This window comes from Thalassophryne amazonica, chromosome 3, assembly GCF_902500255.1.
Source record: "Thalassophryne amazonica chromosome 3, fThaAma1.1, whole genome shotgun sequence".
Classification (NCBI taxonomy): Eukaryota; Metazoa; Chordata; class Actinopteri; order Batrachoidiformes; family Batrachoididae; genus Thalassophryne; species Thalassophryne amazonica.
The window spans coordinates 42196804-42216747 of NC_047105.1; the positions used below are offsets into that span (position 1 = coordinate 42196804).

The 19944-nt window shown below is 43.0% G+C and overlaps 1 protein-coding gene across 3 annotated transcripts in view; it reads right to left on the reverse strand.

Annotated features, from left to right (window-relative positions):
* Positions 1–4322: 4322 nt before the first annotated feature.
* The window catches only part of LOC117506595 (rho GTPase-activating protein 40), a 61941-nt gene continuing 46319 nt past the window's right edge, over positions 4323–19944 (reverse strand). For all 3 annotated transcript variants that reach the window (XM_034166110.1, XM_034166109.1, XM_034166108.1), the window contains exons 11-15: positions 14006–14212; positions 12100–12243; positions 11706–11857; positions 7688–7743; positions 4323–7400 (exon numbers count right to left, since the gene is read on the reverse strand). In XM_034166110.1, the coding sequence (XP_034022001.1) occupies positions 7294–7400; positions 7688–7743; positions 11706–11857; positions 12100–12243; positions 14006–14212 (666 nt within the window). In that variant the 3' untranslated portion in view covers positions 4323–7293. The remainder of the gene's footprint in view (positions 7401–7687; positions 7744–11705; positions 11858–12099; positions 12244–14005; positions 14213–19944) is intronic.

A 19944-nucleotide genomic window follows, 5' to 3' on the forward strand; every position in this document is an offset into this window, starting at 1 on the left:
AATATTTTATTGTTTAAAGGCATTGGATTGTTGAGATGTACAAAAAAAGGTGTTTTTCACACCCACCGTGTTTTCCAAACTACTCCAAAATTTAATCACCTCTACATATCTATCCAAGTAATATTCCCACCAAGATAGAAGGAAATCCGTCCAAATGGTTTTGAGTTCTCTTGTTCACAGTCACACCAGTCAAAGCAATACCCAGCTATCGCCAGTTCACCAACATTGTCATAACTATGTGCGTTTAAAGGGCACATAATGAGGATAAATGTTGATTAATTTTGATGCATCAATCAGTCTTAAAAAGCTGAACTTTGCCAAACAACTACTGAACATGTCTAAGACAAAAAAAACAACAAAACAAAACAAAAAACAAACAAACTGATAATTAATGTTCAAAGATTTACGAAGGAAAAATCTGAATTTGCTCTTTTTTGTCCTTTTTAAAGCAAAATGTATTTTGGTGGTAGGTATGTGTTGGACTGATTGTCACACAAAACAAGTCTTGGTTTATGGAAATTTGAATTAAATCTTTTTTTGGGGGGGGGTGTCACATTTTAGAGTGTAAGCATGTATTCAATTAATCACACACACACACACACACACACACACACACACACACACACACACACACACACACACACACACACACACACACACACACACACACACACAGGTTCAAGATTAACCAAAACAATATTTAGTTGCAGCACTGCACAAAAATCATCAAATTATTATTTTTTTCAGATGAAGTCTGATATATTCCATTTGACAGTGACATAAACAGAGAAAAGGAGAATGTAGCAGTGAGAAATAGTGAAAAAAATCACAACCTAATTGATCAGTGATTATCAAAATTATACTTCTAAGTAAACAGTGTAATAATGTTGGAAAGTAAGACAGAATTTTTATTTTTTATTTTTAAAAACCTACAATAATTTGAAGAAAAAACTGGTCCGTGTAATGACAGTACAAATTATTAACCCACAGCGATGTTTTACTGCATTGCCTTATTGTGTTAAAGGGGTCATATTATGTGCCTTTTTAACAAGCTAATTGTGTCTTAAATAGTTATTAATATTTGTAGACCAAAAAACAAAAACATAAAACTTTAAATACGAGGTCTGTTAGAAAACTAACGGACCTTTTATTTTTTTCAAAAACCTGATGGATTTGAATCACGTGTGCTTTCATGAGCCAACCTTGAACCTTCGTGCGCATGTGTGATTTTTTTCACGCCTGTCGATTGCGTCATTTGCTTGTAAGCAACCTTTGTGTGAGGATGGGGGGAGTCTCTCGTCGTTTTTTCTTTGCAAGGAAATGGCGGAACAACTGGAGCAGCGCGACTGCATCAAAGTTTGCAAGAAACTGGGCGACAGCCAGGTGGAAACCATTCGGATTATTCAGACGGGTTTCGGTGACGATCCTCTGGGCATCACACAGATTAAGGAGCGGTACAACCGGTTTAAAGACATCCGCAAACGGTGGAGGGTGCCGCGCTCTGATTGGCATCAACACGCTGAAACGACCGGATCATTTCCAAAGTGAACGCTGTGGTGATGTGGGACCATCGTGTGATTATCTGATAAATTGCGGAAGAGGTGGACATCAGCACTTTTCGGCACATTCCACTGTGAAAGAAGATTTTGCCATGAAAAGAGCGACGGCAAAATTCATCGGCACAAAGCTGATGGCGCAGCAAAAGCAGCTCCGTGTTGAAGTCTCACAGGACATGTTGTAACATGCCCAGCTCGTCAACCATTCGGAAGATTCAAACGGCTTTCGGTGGCTTTTCAGTCGTGTGACTATCCGAGAAATTGTGGACGAGGTGGACATGCCACAACATGTCCTGTGAGGCTTCATCACGGAGGCGCTGTTGCTGCACCATCAGCTTTGTGCCGATGAATTTCGCCGCCACTCTTTTCATGGCAAAATCTTCTTTCACAGTGGAATGTGCCGAAAAAGTGCTGATGTCCACCTCTTCTGCAATTTCTCGGATAATCACACGACGGTCCCACATCACCACAATGTTCACTTTGGAAATGATCCGGTCGTTTCAGCGTGTTGATGCCGACTGGAGCGTGGCTCGCTCTCCACCGTTGTGCGGATGTCTTTAAACCGGTTGTACCGCTCCTTAATCTGTGTGATGCCGAGAGGATCGCCACCGAAAGCCGTCTGAATAATCCGAATGGTTTCCACCTGGCTGTCGCCCAGTTTCTGGCAAAATTTGATGAAGTCGCGCTGCTCCAGTTGTTCCGCCATTTCCTTGCAAAGAAAAAACGACGAGCGACTACACCCATCCTCACACAAAGGCTGCTTACAAGCAAATGACGCAACCGACAGGCATGAAAAAAATCACGCATGCGCACGAAGGTTCAAGGTTGGCTCATGCAAGCACACGTGATTCAAATCCATCAGGTTTTTGAAAAAAATAAAAAGGTCCGATATTTTTCTAACAGACCCCGTAGTCTTTCTCAGCTTTTTTTGTCTTCCATTTTCCACCTTAAAGTAGACCTGCATTGAAATAAATGCAGTCAGATCTTTGGACCAAAAAATGACTTACATTTACACATAAGATCCTTCTGAATGTAGTAAAGTAAATCTGCAAGCCCAGATCTGTCATTCAACGGAGAAATCATTTAAAAATGACAAATTTACAGCTAAAATTTAGCCCTCCGCAAAACTGTCATCACATCCGGGACGCTGCCGAGATGTCAGGGAAAAGACCCTATCTCAGCATGCATTGTGCGCGCCAACTGTAATTTGTGGATTTACATCAGTTTGCATCTGCACATTTTTCTTGTCTTATACGGAAGGATCTACTTTTTTAAAACTTCATATTGTCTTGCGGCACGTTTGGTGAGTACACATTTCTTTTATTTGTGCTTGAAAATTATTTTGGGGGACCTTTTCATACAGCCATTTGATTGATTGTCGCATTGAAAATCTACTGTCTTTCACCTCCGGTGTACCGTCGCGGGGTACGGAGGTGAGACCTGCAAAGAATCCAAGTCATTAAAAAGATATAACCCTCTCTCAGCGGCCACGGAGCTCTGTGGCTCCGATTACTGAGATGTGAGGAGCTGCGGAAAGTCTGTCCTTGCAGCAACAGGTGTTACCGGCCGCTCCGCATCAAAACAGCGAGCGTATTCTCTGGACTTTTGCCAAGTTCGCTGCACCTCCATTCAGTAGACAGGGACGTGGTGAGTGGCCCGCTTCAGTGGTTACCGATCACGACTCAGTAAGCGCAGCGGAGGTAGAGAGCGAGGCGTCGGGGAAGAACGTCGCATGCTGTCGATGTCGCTCGCCGCTGATCTGAGCATGCAGAGCTGTATCTCACATTCATTGCAGCTTACGTTTGGATGCTGAAACCAGGATGTGTATAACAGTAACATTACTAACAGATAAAAGCAATTTCAATGCGGGATCGGACTGAAGGCGGGAGCGCGCCGTCTTCTGCCGGACGTCACTGCAATGACCTGGATGTACAAACAGTTTTCGCTGAGGGCCAAATTTTAGCTGCAAATTTGTCATTTTTAAATGAAGATTTCTCCGCTGAATTACAAATTTGGGCTTGCAGATTTACTTTACTGCATTCATAAGGGTCTTATAAATACATATCAAGTATTTCTTTCTGAGATCTGACCACATTTATTTCAATGCAGGTCTACTTTAAAGGGGAAAAGCAGCTGCTTGCCACACCCCTTCTTTCAGCCACTTGTTTCTTACACAGTGTATGGGCATGGCAAGCAGCTTGCAGCTTGACTCGGGTGTGTCACCCAGAGTGTGCAGAAGACCAAATGTGGACGCTTGTGACTTATGTCACAGAGGCATAAAATGAGTCATTTCAACCTCACAGCAGGGTAGTTTCCACATTCTCAATGAATTGTGAGACTTTAAGGATGTTTAACCTCCTTAAGTAGCAGCCATACGTCACTGCTGCAGGTGGAGAAGAACAGATTTTACACAGTGTGACCACTTTAAGAAATTAATCGTATGTTTGTCCTAAAAGTGATGCTTTGTGGCTGCAACAGATGAATAATAATAAGACACAGCAGCATCGTTCTTCCTGTCTTTCAAGCGCCCATTTGGACACAGCGAGACCTTGAATAATGGAAGTTGTTGAGGTGCTGGGCAATGATTAATCAAAGAAGTGAACAGCATTGGCTTCTGCAGCCGCACACGTCACGAGGTTAATCTCTCTATTGATTACTGAGGCGGGGATAAACCACTGCTTCACAACAGAGCTCACGCCGCGTGCAACGTATGGGTGTCTTTCCACCACAAACACACAGATAATAGTGAAAATCAAACACCTTTGCTGCAAAGTTAGGCTCACATTTATTGACAGAAAGATGTTTCAGAATTGTTCTTATCTACAGTGAAGCAGAAGGTTTGTTCACAGCTGTACTGTTTAAAGGGCATAAATATACATTCTGTCTGCATCTTCACCAAAACATACTCAGGAGATTAAGACAAAAAGTTCACAGCTGCACAAATGCAAACAAAAATGGCAAGAAAAATGTGACTGTTGATAAAGTGGTGATAACACTGGATGAGAGGAACCCGCTGTGTGAAGCTTCACACGTTCGAACAGTCAGAGTGAATAAAGAAGCAACGTAGTGTGAACTTGTGTTTCTGCCCGACTCCATATCATGTTCAACATGTCCACGGGAGCCATGTGTGTTTATACAATCCGTGTTGGCGTGCTCTGCTCTGGGGTGCTTGGTGTCTCACTGCTTCGCCCTCTGAGACGCTGCTTCAGAGGTGACCTATTTCTGATTGTCAGCAGAAGGCGGGTTTCATCAGCATCGCTTTGTGCCGAGGCACTGAACTGTGCCTTGGACACTGGGACAGGCCAATTGGACTTGTGTAATGAAGCTCATCGCACACACACATACACGTATGCACGCACACACACTTTCACCGCCGCCTCTGAGTCCGGGCCGTGCAGAATTTATAACAGGCCATTTATTACCTTCTGCTTTCTCAGAGGAACAGGATTTCTTGCGGTGCCATAATGGTCCATTACGGGGAGGTGACAGCGTCGGAGCAGAGGGCGGTGACAGATGTCGATTCCTCGCAGTTGTCATTACCACCGTTGATCGAGACGGTGAGAGTGCAAAAGGCTTCGGCACAAAATGGCCGCGGCATACCAACATGGCTGCAACCCGAGGAGTTAGCGAGTCTGTCCGTCAAAACATCAACATTCATTTGCTGCTTGTTTGGCATAGCATACTGACTTTCGCTGATACGAACAAGAACACTGCAAGTTCCCATGCTGGGTGTGAACGCCTTAACACAACCGTTCAGATACTGGCACTAAAATGACTCTAAACTGTACAACACTCATCACCATGCAGAAGCGATACTCACTTTACATTCATATAAATAATAATGCCTGGACAGCCATCGGTGCTTTCAGCCCCCCTCGTGTTGAAAAATGAAAACAGAGAACTGAAGACCAGCTTCACCAAGTGTCCTTAACGCCCTTTAGAGGTATATTAATGTGTCCTTGTGGTTACAACACTGAATCCTTTGGTGCCAAAAGGGAAAGGCAGGCTCACTTTGTTGAATGTTTTGTTGTACTTTAGGGGTTCTGATGATGTTAGTTCATCAAAGTCTCTTTCCCCCTTTGAATGGCACTGATGTAGAAAAAAAGCCAATTCACAGAAACAATCACTTTTAAAATTTGTAATTAAATCATCTAGAGATGAGGAGGAAAAGAAGCAGGTCAATCAGTGTGGAGGCCTGGGTGCTTCTTTTTCATCAGCTTTTTACAGTAAACATTTCTTTATTTAGGCTATCTGAAAACATTCAATGTTCTCTGTTTAAAACTATTACAACTGTCTGGTACAATAACTGAGAGGAAACAGTCATTGTTTTACTACCAGATTTGAAAACTACAACTCCCATCAGTCTTAGCCTTTGATGAGCTGTCACAGCGTCACTGGAGGGATCTATGGAAATAGATTTGTGTCAATAAAAATGTGTTCAGGTATAAAATGGAGGAAACAAGAAATGAAAGAAAAAAATTATTCCTGGCCACTCAGGAAGCACTTGCCACATAAATGTTTTTCTTGTTGTCATGGATTGGGAGGGTTGTTTATATTTCCAAATCGAGTGTCAGAAAACAAAATAAGTGTTTCAGTGAATATCTCTGTGATCAAGCTATTTAATAGTAAACCAATTCAATGCAATTATACAAATTACCAAATGATTTTTCCTGAATTGTCTGTTTTATGAGTACAACACACACCCAAGAATCAATTTATGTTGAGGTTACATTAAAGGGTCTGTGTAGTCTATTCTGTTATTTGATTTCCTCTGTATATGGGACATGGAGTTCGCTCCCAGGTTATGCTTCCAATTAAAAAAAAGGGTGGTTACTCACTGCTTTAAAAATATTTCTCCAAATTTAAGTAATATTTTACTACAATCAAATTTTGTTTCATGCTAGTGACACAAATCTAATTCCATATTATTAAGGATGCTAAAAATTTACAGTCAAATACAGGAACATGTGGACAGAATAGTATTTGTTTCAGTTCAAAAGGAAACTGATTAAAACAAAACAATTGGACCTGTCATCATTTCGCTGTAGTGTAGTTGGTGTGCAGTTCTTCTTCCTGTGCTCTGGGATCCAAAACACTGCCTATTTTCCATCTTTCACTGCTTTAGTCTCTTATAATGAACCAAATCAGGCGTTTTGTGATGTTCAACTGCCTCTTGTCTTGACTGACTGCACACAGGCAGAGCGAGGACAGATGGAATAAACGCAGTATTTGCGCTTGCACGGAGCAGGATCAAGAAGCACTGCCTGCAGTGGAACTTAGGCCAGCCTGAAAAAGAGGGTGGGGCTTCAGCTCTATCATCAGAGATGCTCTGCATCCCCATCTGCTCCCTCATGGTAAGAGATGGATGCTGGAGAGAGAAGATGACAAACTGAAGCGCTGGCACTGCTGGGAGTAATGAGGCGCGTCAGGCAGTCTGACCTGCAGCTTCGCAGCCCCGCCGTACTGCCGTACCGCAGGAGGTGAATGATGGAGGAGACGCAGGCGGAGATAAACACAAAGTGAATAACAGAAGGGAAATGAGAAAGGAACGGTAGTGAGTATCCATCTTAACGTGGACTATATTCAGGCCTCGGCTCTGGGCAGATTGTCCACTTTTCCAGTTCTGGTTTGTCCATCTGCCTCAATTGTCCTCGATGACGAGCAGAAGGAGCAGGCGCAACGGCCTCTGTGGATTTAAGCTGCACTCTTTAGTAACCATCTCCAGGAGCTGTCCACATCACGACCCTCTGCTGGTGTTTGGCTTCAGCTTGATGACCCACTCTCCGCTGGGGTTGATGTTGTACAGATCCAAGAGGTGCGTGTCGGGATCCAAACAATGCTCACCTGCACACAAACATATGTCATTCCAAATAAATCAAACTATGTTTTTTTTTAACACACAAAAGTTGAACTGACTTGAAAACGTTTTCTGTCAACTTCCCCAGAGTTGAGGACGTGTGCGTAATCAGCATTTGCCTGCTCTGATAACTGCAGATGTGGCGCTCGTGTGACTCTGGCGATCGCACAGTTCATTACATAAGACCTCGTCAGCTCAATGAGCATAAAGACATGCAAATGTCAGAGTCGTCACCATCAGGCTAAAGGAAAGTGATGCAGCCGACTCCACTTACCGATGTTCCCGCCCACTTCGTAGATGGCGCAGTCGGAGTAGGCCACAGAACCGTTTCTGTAAAACATCCATGAGGTCACATAAAAAAACTGGACTCTCAGATTTCATCTTTAGTTTTTCAATGTTGTTGATTTACATGATTTAGTACAGTGGCTGAGAGAGACGACAACACTTCCAAATTAAGACAACACAAACAAATATAGAAAACACTTACAAAAAAACAAACAAACAAACAAAAAACCCCCTGCATCAAGTCTACTAGAGGTAGCCACATTAAAAAATATAACGCAATGCTAAAATACCCTTGGCCGTATGAGCATTGTGTTCTTTATAATTTGTAGTTGTTTAATTAATTATTACGGTCCTATTGTCTTAAGCCTGGGTCCCACTGACTAATGAAGGATGAATAATGAGCCATGCAGCATGTTTTCTTTGGTATGAGAGGGTTTCTTCACCTATCGTGGGAGTTTCGTGGCTCTTAGAGGCATTATCTTCAGTTAACGAGACTCCTCTCTGAGTGTGGCGCTAATTTCAAGAAGTTCAAAATTTAGCAACAATAGCGTGGCGAGTTACTGCGATGACTTAGAGGCATTTGTGTGGTGCTTACGAGTCTGCTAAAAGCCCATTATCTGTGCGCCTGGCAGCTACGCAGGACCTGAGAGGCTATTTTTGGAGCGGCTGCCCTCTTGCACACACACTTCCACCTGCTCTGTGTGCTGGACACTGTGTATAAAATAATTATTTTGTAGCAGATTAATCATTTTCTGCCAAACCTTGGATGCTGAAAACACCTCTAATCGCTTCTGGAATCACAGAGGACTGTTTCATCTGGACGCTTTTTTTCCCCCTCTCTTTCCTGCTCCATGTGGAATGTATTTTGAACAGCTTAATGTAACTATTTTTAATGTTTTTATAGCTTGATAAAACAGTTCCTAGCTGTTAAGGTATGTCTATGGTTGATTTAATATCTTGTTAATGGATCACATGAGCTCCGCTGTGTGCGCGCATTGCACACTGACGCAGTGACTCATCACGCTCCAAATGAGCATTTAGGCAGAACGGCACTGCGCACAAAAGAGCGATTTTGCAGAAATAAACAGACGAACATAAAGTTAAAAGTGGGATCGGGGGGGGAATGACTGTGTTTAAAGCCAGGGAAAAAATAAAGCCAGCAAGCCATGGATGGAAAGGAAGCCAGTGAGAAGGAGCACAGAGGCGGCTGTCCATGAATGGACAGCAGCATGCGTGCAAAAGAGCGATTTTGCAGAAATAAACGGACAAACATAAAGTTAAAAGAAAACCGCAGAAGAAATAAAGCCAGTGAGTCGCGGAGCCAGAGAGGAGCACAGAGGCAGCTGTCCAGGAACCCTTGATTCGGTTCTAGCTGGTCTGGTGCAATACAGGTGGACAGTAGCCTGGTGCACAGCGCACAACCACGGGTCTGTACTGGAGCATCTATTTTTGGACTGCATTTAAAAAATGTTACATCTTTAAATGCTGCTGTGAATCTGTGAATTGAAAACCCACACTTTAAAGGGACCAGGTGTGGGAGGGCAGGAGGTTTGGACCAAACCCATCATGCCTAAACGTGCGCCAACATTGCGTTATCATGGTGCTATCACAGCACTACGTGGCTTAGTGTGGCTGATGCGAGCCATTCGAGGCTCTAATAACAGGTCGGTTGTGGCTCACTAGAGGCTGTACAGAGAGGCACATAGAGGCACCTTCATAGCGGATACGTGATAGATGAAAACGTGGGTCATTCTTCGAATAATCGCTGACACACCCATGCGTGGCTCATTATTCATGGCTTATTATTCGGTGGGACCCAGGCTTTACGTACAATTTGTACATGTTCAAATCAACTCATCATTTGTTCATGTTGTGCAAATCAAGGAATATTTGTAGATCACTCTGTGTATTTGCACGTATTAACATTAATGAGGTAAATTTAACTTCATAGAAAGTTAGTTGAGTTAGGGAAAGCTGGTATGCAAGCTAACGTCCACAAAATTTTTGTAAATGACACCAGAGGTGTTATCAGAACACAGGTGTTACAAGAACAGCGTTTTCAGTTTAAGGAGTGTTTATTTCTCGCTTGCTTTTACATAATATATCAGAAACGAAACAGTTAGCAAGTCGCTAAACTAGGAAGTGACATCACCATGCTAACCGCCGTAAAATGTCTTATAAATAAGTTCAGTGGTGTTAATAGGTTCCAAAAACAGCATTTTCAGTTTTAGAAGTGCTTACTTCTCAGCAACTGACATCACAGTGCAGCTCTACTCTAATTGGCTGTCACCTGCGTCACTCAAGCATGAAACGGATCAGATAACAGAATGTGACTTTTTAAACCTCTTAAAATACATCAAGGTTAGCCATCTTTGAACTTGTCCAAGGTCTGTGTCCCAAGAATGTTGCCTGTGAATAATACAACTGGACTTACGCTGCACACAGATGGACGGACGGATGCCATATGTTGGCCTCGGGTAAAAAATCTTGCAAAGTGAGAATATGAATACAAACACAAACACAGAGTACACTATCAATCAATCAATCAATTTTTTTTTATATAGCGCCAAATCACAACAAACAGTTGCCCCAAGGCGCTTTATATTGTAAGGCAAGGCCATACAATAATTATGTAAAACCCCAACGGTCAAAACGACCCCCTGTGAGCAAGCACTTGGCTACAGTGGGAAGGAAAAACTCCCTTTTAACAGGAAGAAACCTCCAGCAGAACCAGGCTCAGGGAGGGGCAGTCTTCTGCTGGGACTGGTTGGGGCTGAGGGAGAGAACCAGGAAAAAGACATGCTGTGGAGGGGAGCAGAGATCGATCACTAATGATTAAATGCAGAGTGGTGCATACAGAGCAAAAAGAGAAAGAAACAGTGCATCATGGGAACCCCCCAGCAGTCTACGTCTATAGCAGCATAACTAAGGGATGGTTCAGGGTCACCTGATCCAGCCCTAACTATAAGCTTTAGCAAAAAGGAAAGTTTTAAGCCTAATCTTAAAAGTAGAGAGGGTGTCTGTCTCCCTGATCTGAATTGGGAGCTGGTTCCACAGGAGAGGAGCCTGAAAGCTGAAGGCTCTGCCTCCCATTCTACTCTTACAAACCCTAGGAACTACAAGTAAGCCTGCAGTCTGAGAGCGAAGCGCTCTATTGGGGTGATATGGTACTACGAGGTCCCTAAGATAAGATGGGACCTGATTATTCAAAACCTTATAAGTAAGAAGAAGAATTTTAAATTCTATTCTAGAATTAACAGGAAGCCAGTGAAGAGAGGCCAATATGGGTGAGATATGCTCTCTCCTTCTAATAAATAATAAACTAATAAATAATAGAAGTAATTAAGTAACTTACAGCAGTTGCAACTTTTTTATTTGATCACATTCCTGCTGCAAATTCACACAACACATGTATAAATACAGATGGGCTGTAAAGATCCACAAAACAGAAGCACTATTAACACAAAAAGAGGTTTCTGCCCAGGAGACTTGGTGGAATATTTACACAGCTCTGCAGACCATGTATGTGCTGAAAAGATAATCAAGTGTCGGGATTCACTGAATAGTGCATCAACAGAATTCCTCTGGGCAGAAACAGGTTTTTGTGTTGCGAGTACTTGCTGGAGTTATTTGCATTGTTTCTGTATTTTTTTGCATGTGTTTGTGTGAATTTGCAGCAGACAGATTCAGTTGTTACATGTGCTATTTGTTTGTGTTTTGTGTTTTTCCCCATTTGTAAGATGATTTTTGATGTACCTAACTGTTGCTGAATTGATGCAGATGGTTTTTGTATTTGTGTTTTCTGCATTTGCTAGTGTTATTCTAATTTGGATGTTTTGTCCACCACGTTAGTTGTTACTTGCAAACAACTGCATGGACGTTTCTATTTGTTTGCTATGTGGATTGTGCAAACTATATTTAGGGAGTTGATGAACAAATGCAAAAAAAAAAACCTAAACCACACTTAAATGACAGCAAATTGTCTTAAAAAAAACCTGGTATTGTACCTTCGCACTTTGCCTTTGCCGTTTTCAAGTGTGCCAAGGAACTGGCGGTGAAACTGGGCGAGCAGATCTGAGGCCTGAGAGTTGACGTTGACTTGGAACTCCATAGAACTGCTCACCAGATCTCCAACCTGGACCTTGACAGTACGGCGTGGCTATAAAAGACAAAAAAAAAAAAAAAAAAGGAACAGAACATTCAATGCCATTAAAACACTGAATAAGAAAAAATGCAGTGAAACGTGCATCTTATTACATCCAAATGATATGTATGTGTCCGACCTAAACAGTGATAAGCAGTGCTGTTGTTCCAAGTCTAAACAACATGTGAGAAGCATTAGTTACAAATGTCTCCAAAATTATGTCATTCCTGCAAAAGTCATGTGTTAAATCAGCTGACCTCTGAGGTATTCTTTTCCGGTTTATCTCTGCTGTCCGTGTGGATTTTCCTCAGCAGGTTCTTGATGTGACGATCGTAAAACTGGTAACGTCGGCTGCTGTTTTCATTCAGCTTACGCACCTGGTTCATGAGGAAATTAGGGACCTGTACACAATAAATAAATAAAATTAAAAGCCATTTTTGGTGGTTGCAAAGAGTGCTAGATTACAACTGGACTAGAAGAGGAAATCCTTTTGTGGGAAGGTCAATCATTGTTTAACAAAAGTAATTTAGAATACTGTGCAAAAATAATAATACATTTATTGATATAATACTTTGAAGCAAAACATTCATAGAGCTCTACATAATACACATGAATTGAGAACAATTTAACACCCATAATAACAGTAGAAAAAATAAAACATCGAATACAAACATATTAAAAACCAACATATACTGCAAAGCTAAGAGAACAAACAAACAAAATAAAAAAAACAACAGACTATAAGCAGCACAAAACAAATTGCTTTAAAAAAATCAAACAAATGTAACACAAAGCTAGATATCAAATGATTTACGTTAAAAATGGCTAAGTATTAAAAGCTAAAATATCTCATGTAGCTACAGTGAAATTTTAAGTTTGAATTTTTGGGGTTGAACTATCCCATGATTTTTCAAGCTCATCACGTTGCGCAATTCTTGTTTGTTGTCTTTGTGGATGTGGAAGTAATCAGGATTTTATTCATCTGAAAAAGTCCATTATTACTTCCGCCAAGGATGTAATAAAATCACTGGCGTTTATTTATTTGTCTGATTTTTAGTAGGATTATGTCAAAACTACTGCATGGATTTTGATGAAATTTTCACCACAGATAGATATTAGGCCATGGAAGACGCCAATGAATATTGGAGGTGATCGGGATCCACATTCTGGATCAGGATTTCAATTTGTACGTTTCACTTTGTCGGATTTTGAGGATTACATCAAAGCTACTCAATCAATCAATCAATCAATCAATTTTATTTATATAGCGCCAAATCACAACAAACAGTTGCCCCAAGGCGCTTTTAACAGATTTTCACTAAATTTTCACCATACGTTGGCGTTAGGCCTTGGAAGACTCCATTAAATTTTGGAGGTGATCTTGATCCGGATCCGGTTTCTGGATCAGGATTTCACTTTGTAGACTTTTAAGGATTACGTCAAAACTACTTCACGGATATGACATCACAATGTAAAACCAAGTTTGTTTCAGCTTGTAAATTAAATATCAGATTGCAACATCTTGATCAGTCGGACCATTCTGGATCAGTATGCAGTTATTGCATTGTGTTGTGGAATCCGGATCCAGGCAAAGTCCAGGCCACAATGTGAATCACATGCCTTTTATTTTGAGTCCTCACCAACCCTTGGCGGATGTCAGAAATCTGGGATTGCTCTTGTTTTCTTTATTGTTTTATTATTTTTTATTTCTTATTTTGTACATTAACATTTGAAAAGTTCAAGTCACTCTCTTTTAAAAATAAATATCAAAGATTGTTACCAAAATATCCAACAGACACTGAGGCGATCAAATAACCAAACAAAAAGCATTTTCACTTCTCCATAATAATGATCTGACATATATGACATATGTTACAGAAGTCTAAAGTGAACGGTTTCAGGCAGGAATTTTGTTTAACAATAAAGAAATTTGATACAAAATTGTGGAACTTTTTGGATGATTAACATGAAATCTTCACCATATGTTGTAAAAGCAGACAAAAAACAATAGGGCAATTGGGCAATATGATCCCTTTTAGACTTTTGCACCATTCTGTAAATCTACACATATAATAACAGCCACGTAGAAAACTTGTAATGGCTTCTAATATTCTAACAGCATTTGGCCAGGAAACACCGAAATGTTCCATTTCCACCACCTACCGTCCAAAGAAGATCCTGGTAACGGATAAGCAGCCTCATAACATCTGCTGCCTTCTCCGCCTGTCCTTTCTCCGTGCCCTCAGTCAGTCTGCTGGGCACGGCCTTATGGAGGAACAGATTTGGAGCCATGATCGTGGAAACAGCCCACAGGTTCATCCTGTTCCTCTTCTCCCTGGACACGACCTTGCTGAGGAACTCCAGGAGAGCCTGAAGGACACACACAGATGCAGACATGGCAACAAAATCCAACATGAAGTCAAAGATGCAATTTAAGAATCAGTTTTTTTGGTTGTACCTGAGCATTACTATACAGATACAAACACAAACACAAATTTTCAGTGTTTAATGTTCTTTGTTTGACCATCTTACTTATGAAACAGAAAGAGATGACTCATATTGCAGCATAAAATGGAGTAAAGTGAATTATTCGAGTGCATGAATCACGCCTGACACTTTGCATACTGATGCACGGTGAGTTTTATCTGCAGCCACTGGAGTCAAAGTAATTACTTCAGGTGGTTTTGATACTTGTGGACACTGTAAGCCGACTGCACGGTGAAAGTGTTTCATGGCTAATGTTCATCATTATATAACAGCAGAGTGTTTCAAATGTGGAATAGGTACAGAACTATGCAGTGATGCAACCCAGTCTCACAGCATGTCGTGATTCAGCAGCACGAAATATACATTAATCTATTGATTTGTGATATTGTGATGAAAAGCGCCACATTTTCGTCACGGCAGCACAAATTCATTCTAATTCATTCCGTAATGGCTACACGAAATTAAAACTGAAACGGGGCGGGGTCAGGGTGGTTATGGTTAAGGTTGGGGGAAGGAGGATGGTTAGGTTATGGTTACGGTTAGGGTTGGGGGTAGGAGTAGGGTTAGTAACACTGAGTTTAAAAAAACCCCGTCACGAAAATTTTAATAATTTTGTGACAGGAGCATGAAAAAAAACAAAACAAAAAGGTGAGACTGGGCTGGCAGTGATAACACAGTACGTACATATATAAAGTTTCTAACCTGAAGGCACACTGTCAATTGTGGCGGATACGAATGTGGACCCTAAACAGATCTGCTCTTTATAGATTTGGTAAAAATACAACATTGTCTTCCTTTTAAAAAAAAAACTTTCATATTAATTAATCAATCATTTTCAAATAAACAATCTACAGATATTCACTAAGTGCTTTTAACTACATTTGCAAATGCAAACAACACAATTAACAGAATATAAAAAGTGTATTTATGGCAAATGCAGCTTTCACGTTTTTAGGAAGCAACATATGTGGTTGTGAAATTTACATTTTGATATGGATGCATATTTGTAATCTGTCCAGCAGGTGGCAGTGTATGCCTTCCCTTTGATATGATTCTGGAACAATGTTTTGAAATAGGTTTGAAAATGCTTCTCAACAGCATTTCAAGTGCAATTCAACTCATCCATCCATCCATCCACCCATTTTCTTCCGCTTTATCCAGAGTCGGGTCGCGTGGGCAGTAGCTCAAGCAAAGCCGCCCAGACCTCCCGATCCACACACACCTCCCCCAGCTCCTCCGGGGGAACCCCAAGGCGTTCCCAAGCCAGCCGAGAGACGTAGTCCCTCCAGCGTGTCCTGGGTCTTCCCCGGGGCCTCCTCCCGATGGGACGTGCCCGGAACACCTCTTCAGCGAGGCGTCCAGGGGGCATCCGGAAAAGATGCCCGAGCCACCTCAACTGGGTCCTTTCGACGTGGAGGAGCAGCGGCTCGACTCCGTGCTCCTCCCGAGTGACCGAGCTCCTCACCCTATCTCTAAGGGAGCGCCCAGCCACCCTGCGGAGGAAAGTCACTCGGCCGGTTGGACTCGCAATCTCGTTCTTTCGGTCATGAGCCAAATCTCATGACCATAGGTGAGGATCAGAACGTAGATCGATCGGTAAATCGAGAGCTTTGCACCCTACTCAGCTCTCACTTCACCACGACGATCTGATACAGCGACCGCATCACTGCAGATGCTGCACCGATCCATCTGTCGATCTCACCCTCCATCCGTCCCTCACCCGTGAACAAGACCCCGGGATACTTAAACTCCTCCACTTGAGGCAAGGACACTCCACCGACCTGAAGAGGGCAAAGCACCTTTTTCCGGTCGAGAACCATGGCATCGGATTTGGAGGTGCTGATTTTCATCCCGGACGCTTCACACTCGGCTGCAAACTGCCCCAGTGCATGCTGAAGGTCCTGATTTGATGAAGCCAACAGAACCACATCGTCCGCAAACAGCAGAGACGAGATTCTGTGGTTCCCAAACCAGACCCCCTCTACACCCTGGCTGCGCCTAGAAATTCTGTCCATAACGATAAAGAACAGAACCGGTGACAAAGGGCAGCCCTGGTGGAGGCCAACATGCACTGGAAACAGGTTTGACTTACTACCGGCAATGCAAACCAAGCTCCTGCTGTGGTCGTACAGGGACTGGATAGCCCTTAGCAAAGGGGCCTCGAGGGACACGGTCAAACGCCTTCTCCAGATCCACAAAGCACATGTGGACTGGTTGGGCAAACTCCCATGAACCCTCGAGCACCCGATGAAGCATGTAGAGCTGGTCCAGTGTGCCGCGACTAGGACGAAAACCACACTGCTCCTCCTGAATCCGAGGTTCGACTATCGGTCGAATTCTCCTTTCCAGTACTCTGGAATAGACCTTACCGGGGAGGCTGAGGAGTGTGATCCCCCTGTAGTTAAACAGAGCGACCAAACAGAGCGACCAATCCAGAGGCACTGTCCCCGACCACCACGCGATGTTGCAGAGGCATGTCAGCCAAGACAGTCCCACAACATCCAGAGACTTAAGGTACTCAGGACGGATTTCATCCACCCCAGGAGCCTTGCCACTGAGGAGCTTTCTAACCACCTCGGTGACTTCCGCCTGGGTAACGGACGAGTCCGCCTCTGGCTTCCCAGTCTCTGCTTCCTCTTCGGAAGACGTGACGATGGGATTGAGGAGATCCTCAAAGTATTCCTTCCACCGCCCGACACCCCAGTCAGGGTCAACAGCTCCCCACCCGCACCGTAGACAGTGCTGGTGGAGAGCTGCTTCTGCCTCCTGAGGCGTCGGACGGTTTGCCAGAATTTCTTTGAGGCCGACCGATAGTCCTCCTCCATGGCCTCCCTGAACTCCTCCCAGACCCAAGTTTTTGCCTCTGCAACTGCACGAGCTGCGGCACGCTTGGCCTGCTGGTACCTGTCAGCTGCCTCCGGGGTCCCACCTACCAACAAAGACAAGTAGGACTCCTTCTTCAGCTTGACAGCATCCCTTACTTCCGGTGTCCACCACCGTGTTTGGGGATTGCCGCCGCGACAGGCACCAGAGACCTTATGCCACAGCTACGAGCGGCCGCATCGACAATGGAGGTGGAGAACATGGTCCACTCAGACTCCATGTCTCCAACCTCCCCCGGGATCTGGGAGAAGCTCTCCCGGAGGTGGGAGTTGAAGACCTCACTGACAGAGGGTTCTGCCTGTCGTTCCCAGCAGACCCTCACGATACGTTTGGGCCTGCTAGGTCTGACCGGCTTCCTCCCCTCCCAGCGGATCCAACTCACCACCAGGTGGTGATCGATGGACAGCTTAGCCCTTCTCTTCACTCGAGTGTCTGAGACACGTGGTCGAAGGTCAGATGATACGACTACAAAGTCGATCATCGACCTCCGGCTCAGGGTGTCCTGGTGCCACGTGCACTTATGGACACCCTTGTGCTCGAACATGGTGTTCATGATGGACAACTGTGACTAGCACAGAAGTCCAACAACTGAACACCACTCGGGTTCAGATCGGGGAGGCCGTGCTTCCCGATCACCCCCCTCCAGGTCTCACTGTCGCCGCCCACGTGGGCGTTGAAATCCCCCAGGAGAACAATGGAGTCCCCAGTCGAAGCGCTATCTAGTACCCCTCCCAGGGACTCCAAGAAGGTCGGGTATTCTGCACTGCTGCTCGGCCCATAGGCCGAGACAACAGTGAGAGACCTGTCCCCGACCCGAAGGCGTAGGGACGTGACCCTCTCGTTCACGGGAGTGAACTCCAACACATGGCGACTGAGCTGGGGATCGATAAGCAATGCGACCCCAGCTCTCTGCCTCTCCCCATGGGCAACGCCAGAAAAGTGGAGCGTCCAGCCCCTCTCCAGGAGTTGGGTACCAGAGCCCAAACTGTGCGTGGAGGTGAGCCCGACTATCTCTAGTCGGTATCTCTCAACCTCCCACACAAGCTCAATTCAATTCAATTTGCAGTAATGTCGAAACGTTTTTGGCAACATCCCCAGCCACACATTCTATCTATTCTCTAGTGCTAGTTTTACTTTCCCATGTTATTGTATGTTTTTGCTTATATTTAACCACATAGTGAACATGATGGTTGTTCATGTAGTTGTTAGCTGGAAAATAAACATTAGGTTTGAAAAAACAATTACTCAGACAATGTCACAGCACATCATTACTTTAAAATCAAATACGTATGTGTTCCAAATGTGTTTAAAATCAAATTTGGATTGTTGATATTGCAGCAGATGTTAAAACTGTTCTTGTAATTTTGAAAATTCTTATTTTTTTCAAGACTACTTTTTGTACACAAGTGTTAGAAATATCTGCATCCTTTCACATCAAAGTGAAATAAAAATATAATTTTAAAGTTTGTTTTCTCTTGTCCATTTAAATTGTATTGCTATATTGCTATGTATTGGTGTATGAATGTTAAACTTAATCCCAAGTGGTGACTTTTCTCATATTTGTATTAACCTTGCCAACTGACAGACAAAGGCAGGTCATGTTGACTGTCTGTTTGAATGTCGCTTAATCTAAAAAAACTGGTTTGCCAATTATGGTGAAATTCTGTAGACAAATGGCCACTGGGTCAAGGAAGATGCATGCAAATTTATCAATTCCTTTTACATGATAAGAGGGGTTTTCTTTTCTTTTATCTCATTCTTCTTGTGTTCTCTTTCAGATATGGAACCAAGCTAATGTGTTTCCTCATACCTCATAGCTGCTCGAGGAGAACAGTTGTGGGTTGGAAGTGTCTACCTCACAAAAATGCTATTTGCCATTTTTTTTATGATTGCTTGATAACTCCTGGCCACAGTCCAATCAGATTAGCCCTGACCTACTAGCTAATAGCTAATTAGCTTATTAGCTAATTTGAAAAGCTATCTGTTTCATTAGTAGATGAGTTTATTGGCTAACTTCAAAACCCATTAGCAGACCAATTAGCTTCAAATAAATTTAGTTCCACTCATTTAAGTCAGCTAACAATTTTTAATAAGATTTAACAGTTAAAAATATTTGTTAACTCAAAAGTCATATGTGTTTGTTCCTGCTGAAGCCGAGACACTAATCCATTTCTCGACTTCAGGGTTCTATGATCCTTTGCGGGTATGGAGGGTTTCTGGCCCTGTGGCAACATGACGTCGCACGGAGATTCGTTGTTTCCCCACAGTTTTCTGGAAATAAGGACCTTCTGGAACGGGAATATTGATTGCACATGTTCTGGATGTGATTCATTGTGGGATTTGATTAAAAAAATCTATCAATAAATACCAGTAACTAAATAAATCTATGTAAACATAAACCTACACTTGAATGCCTTCAGTGACCACATTTCATGCTGCTTAGCTTTTTTCCCCTTGTGTGTGGCAAGCAGTGACACTATTTTCATTGTTTACAACCAGGGAGTCAAACCGGAACCCCTCCATGCGCACAAAGGATCATGGGACTTGAAAGGCTCTATAAATGAAATTGATACATTGCACAAAGGCAATAGTAAATTGACAGCATTTATCTAGCACTTTTCCATCTGCATCAGAAGCTCAAAATGCTTTACAATTATGCCTCACATTCACCCATTCACACAGACTCACACACTGTTGCCATGCAAGGCGCTCACTACAAACTGGGAGCAACT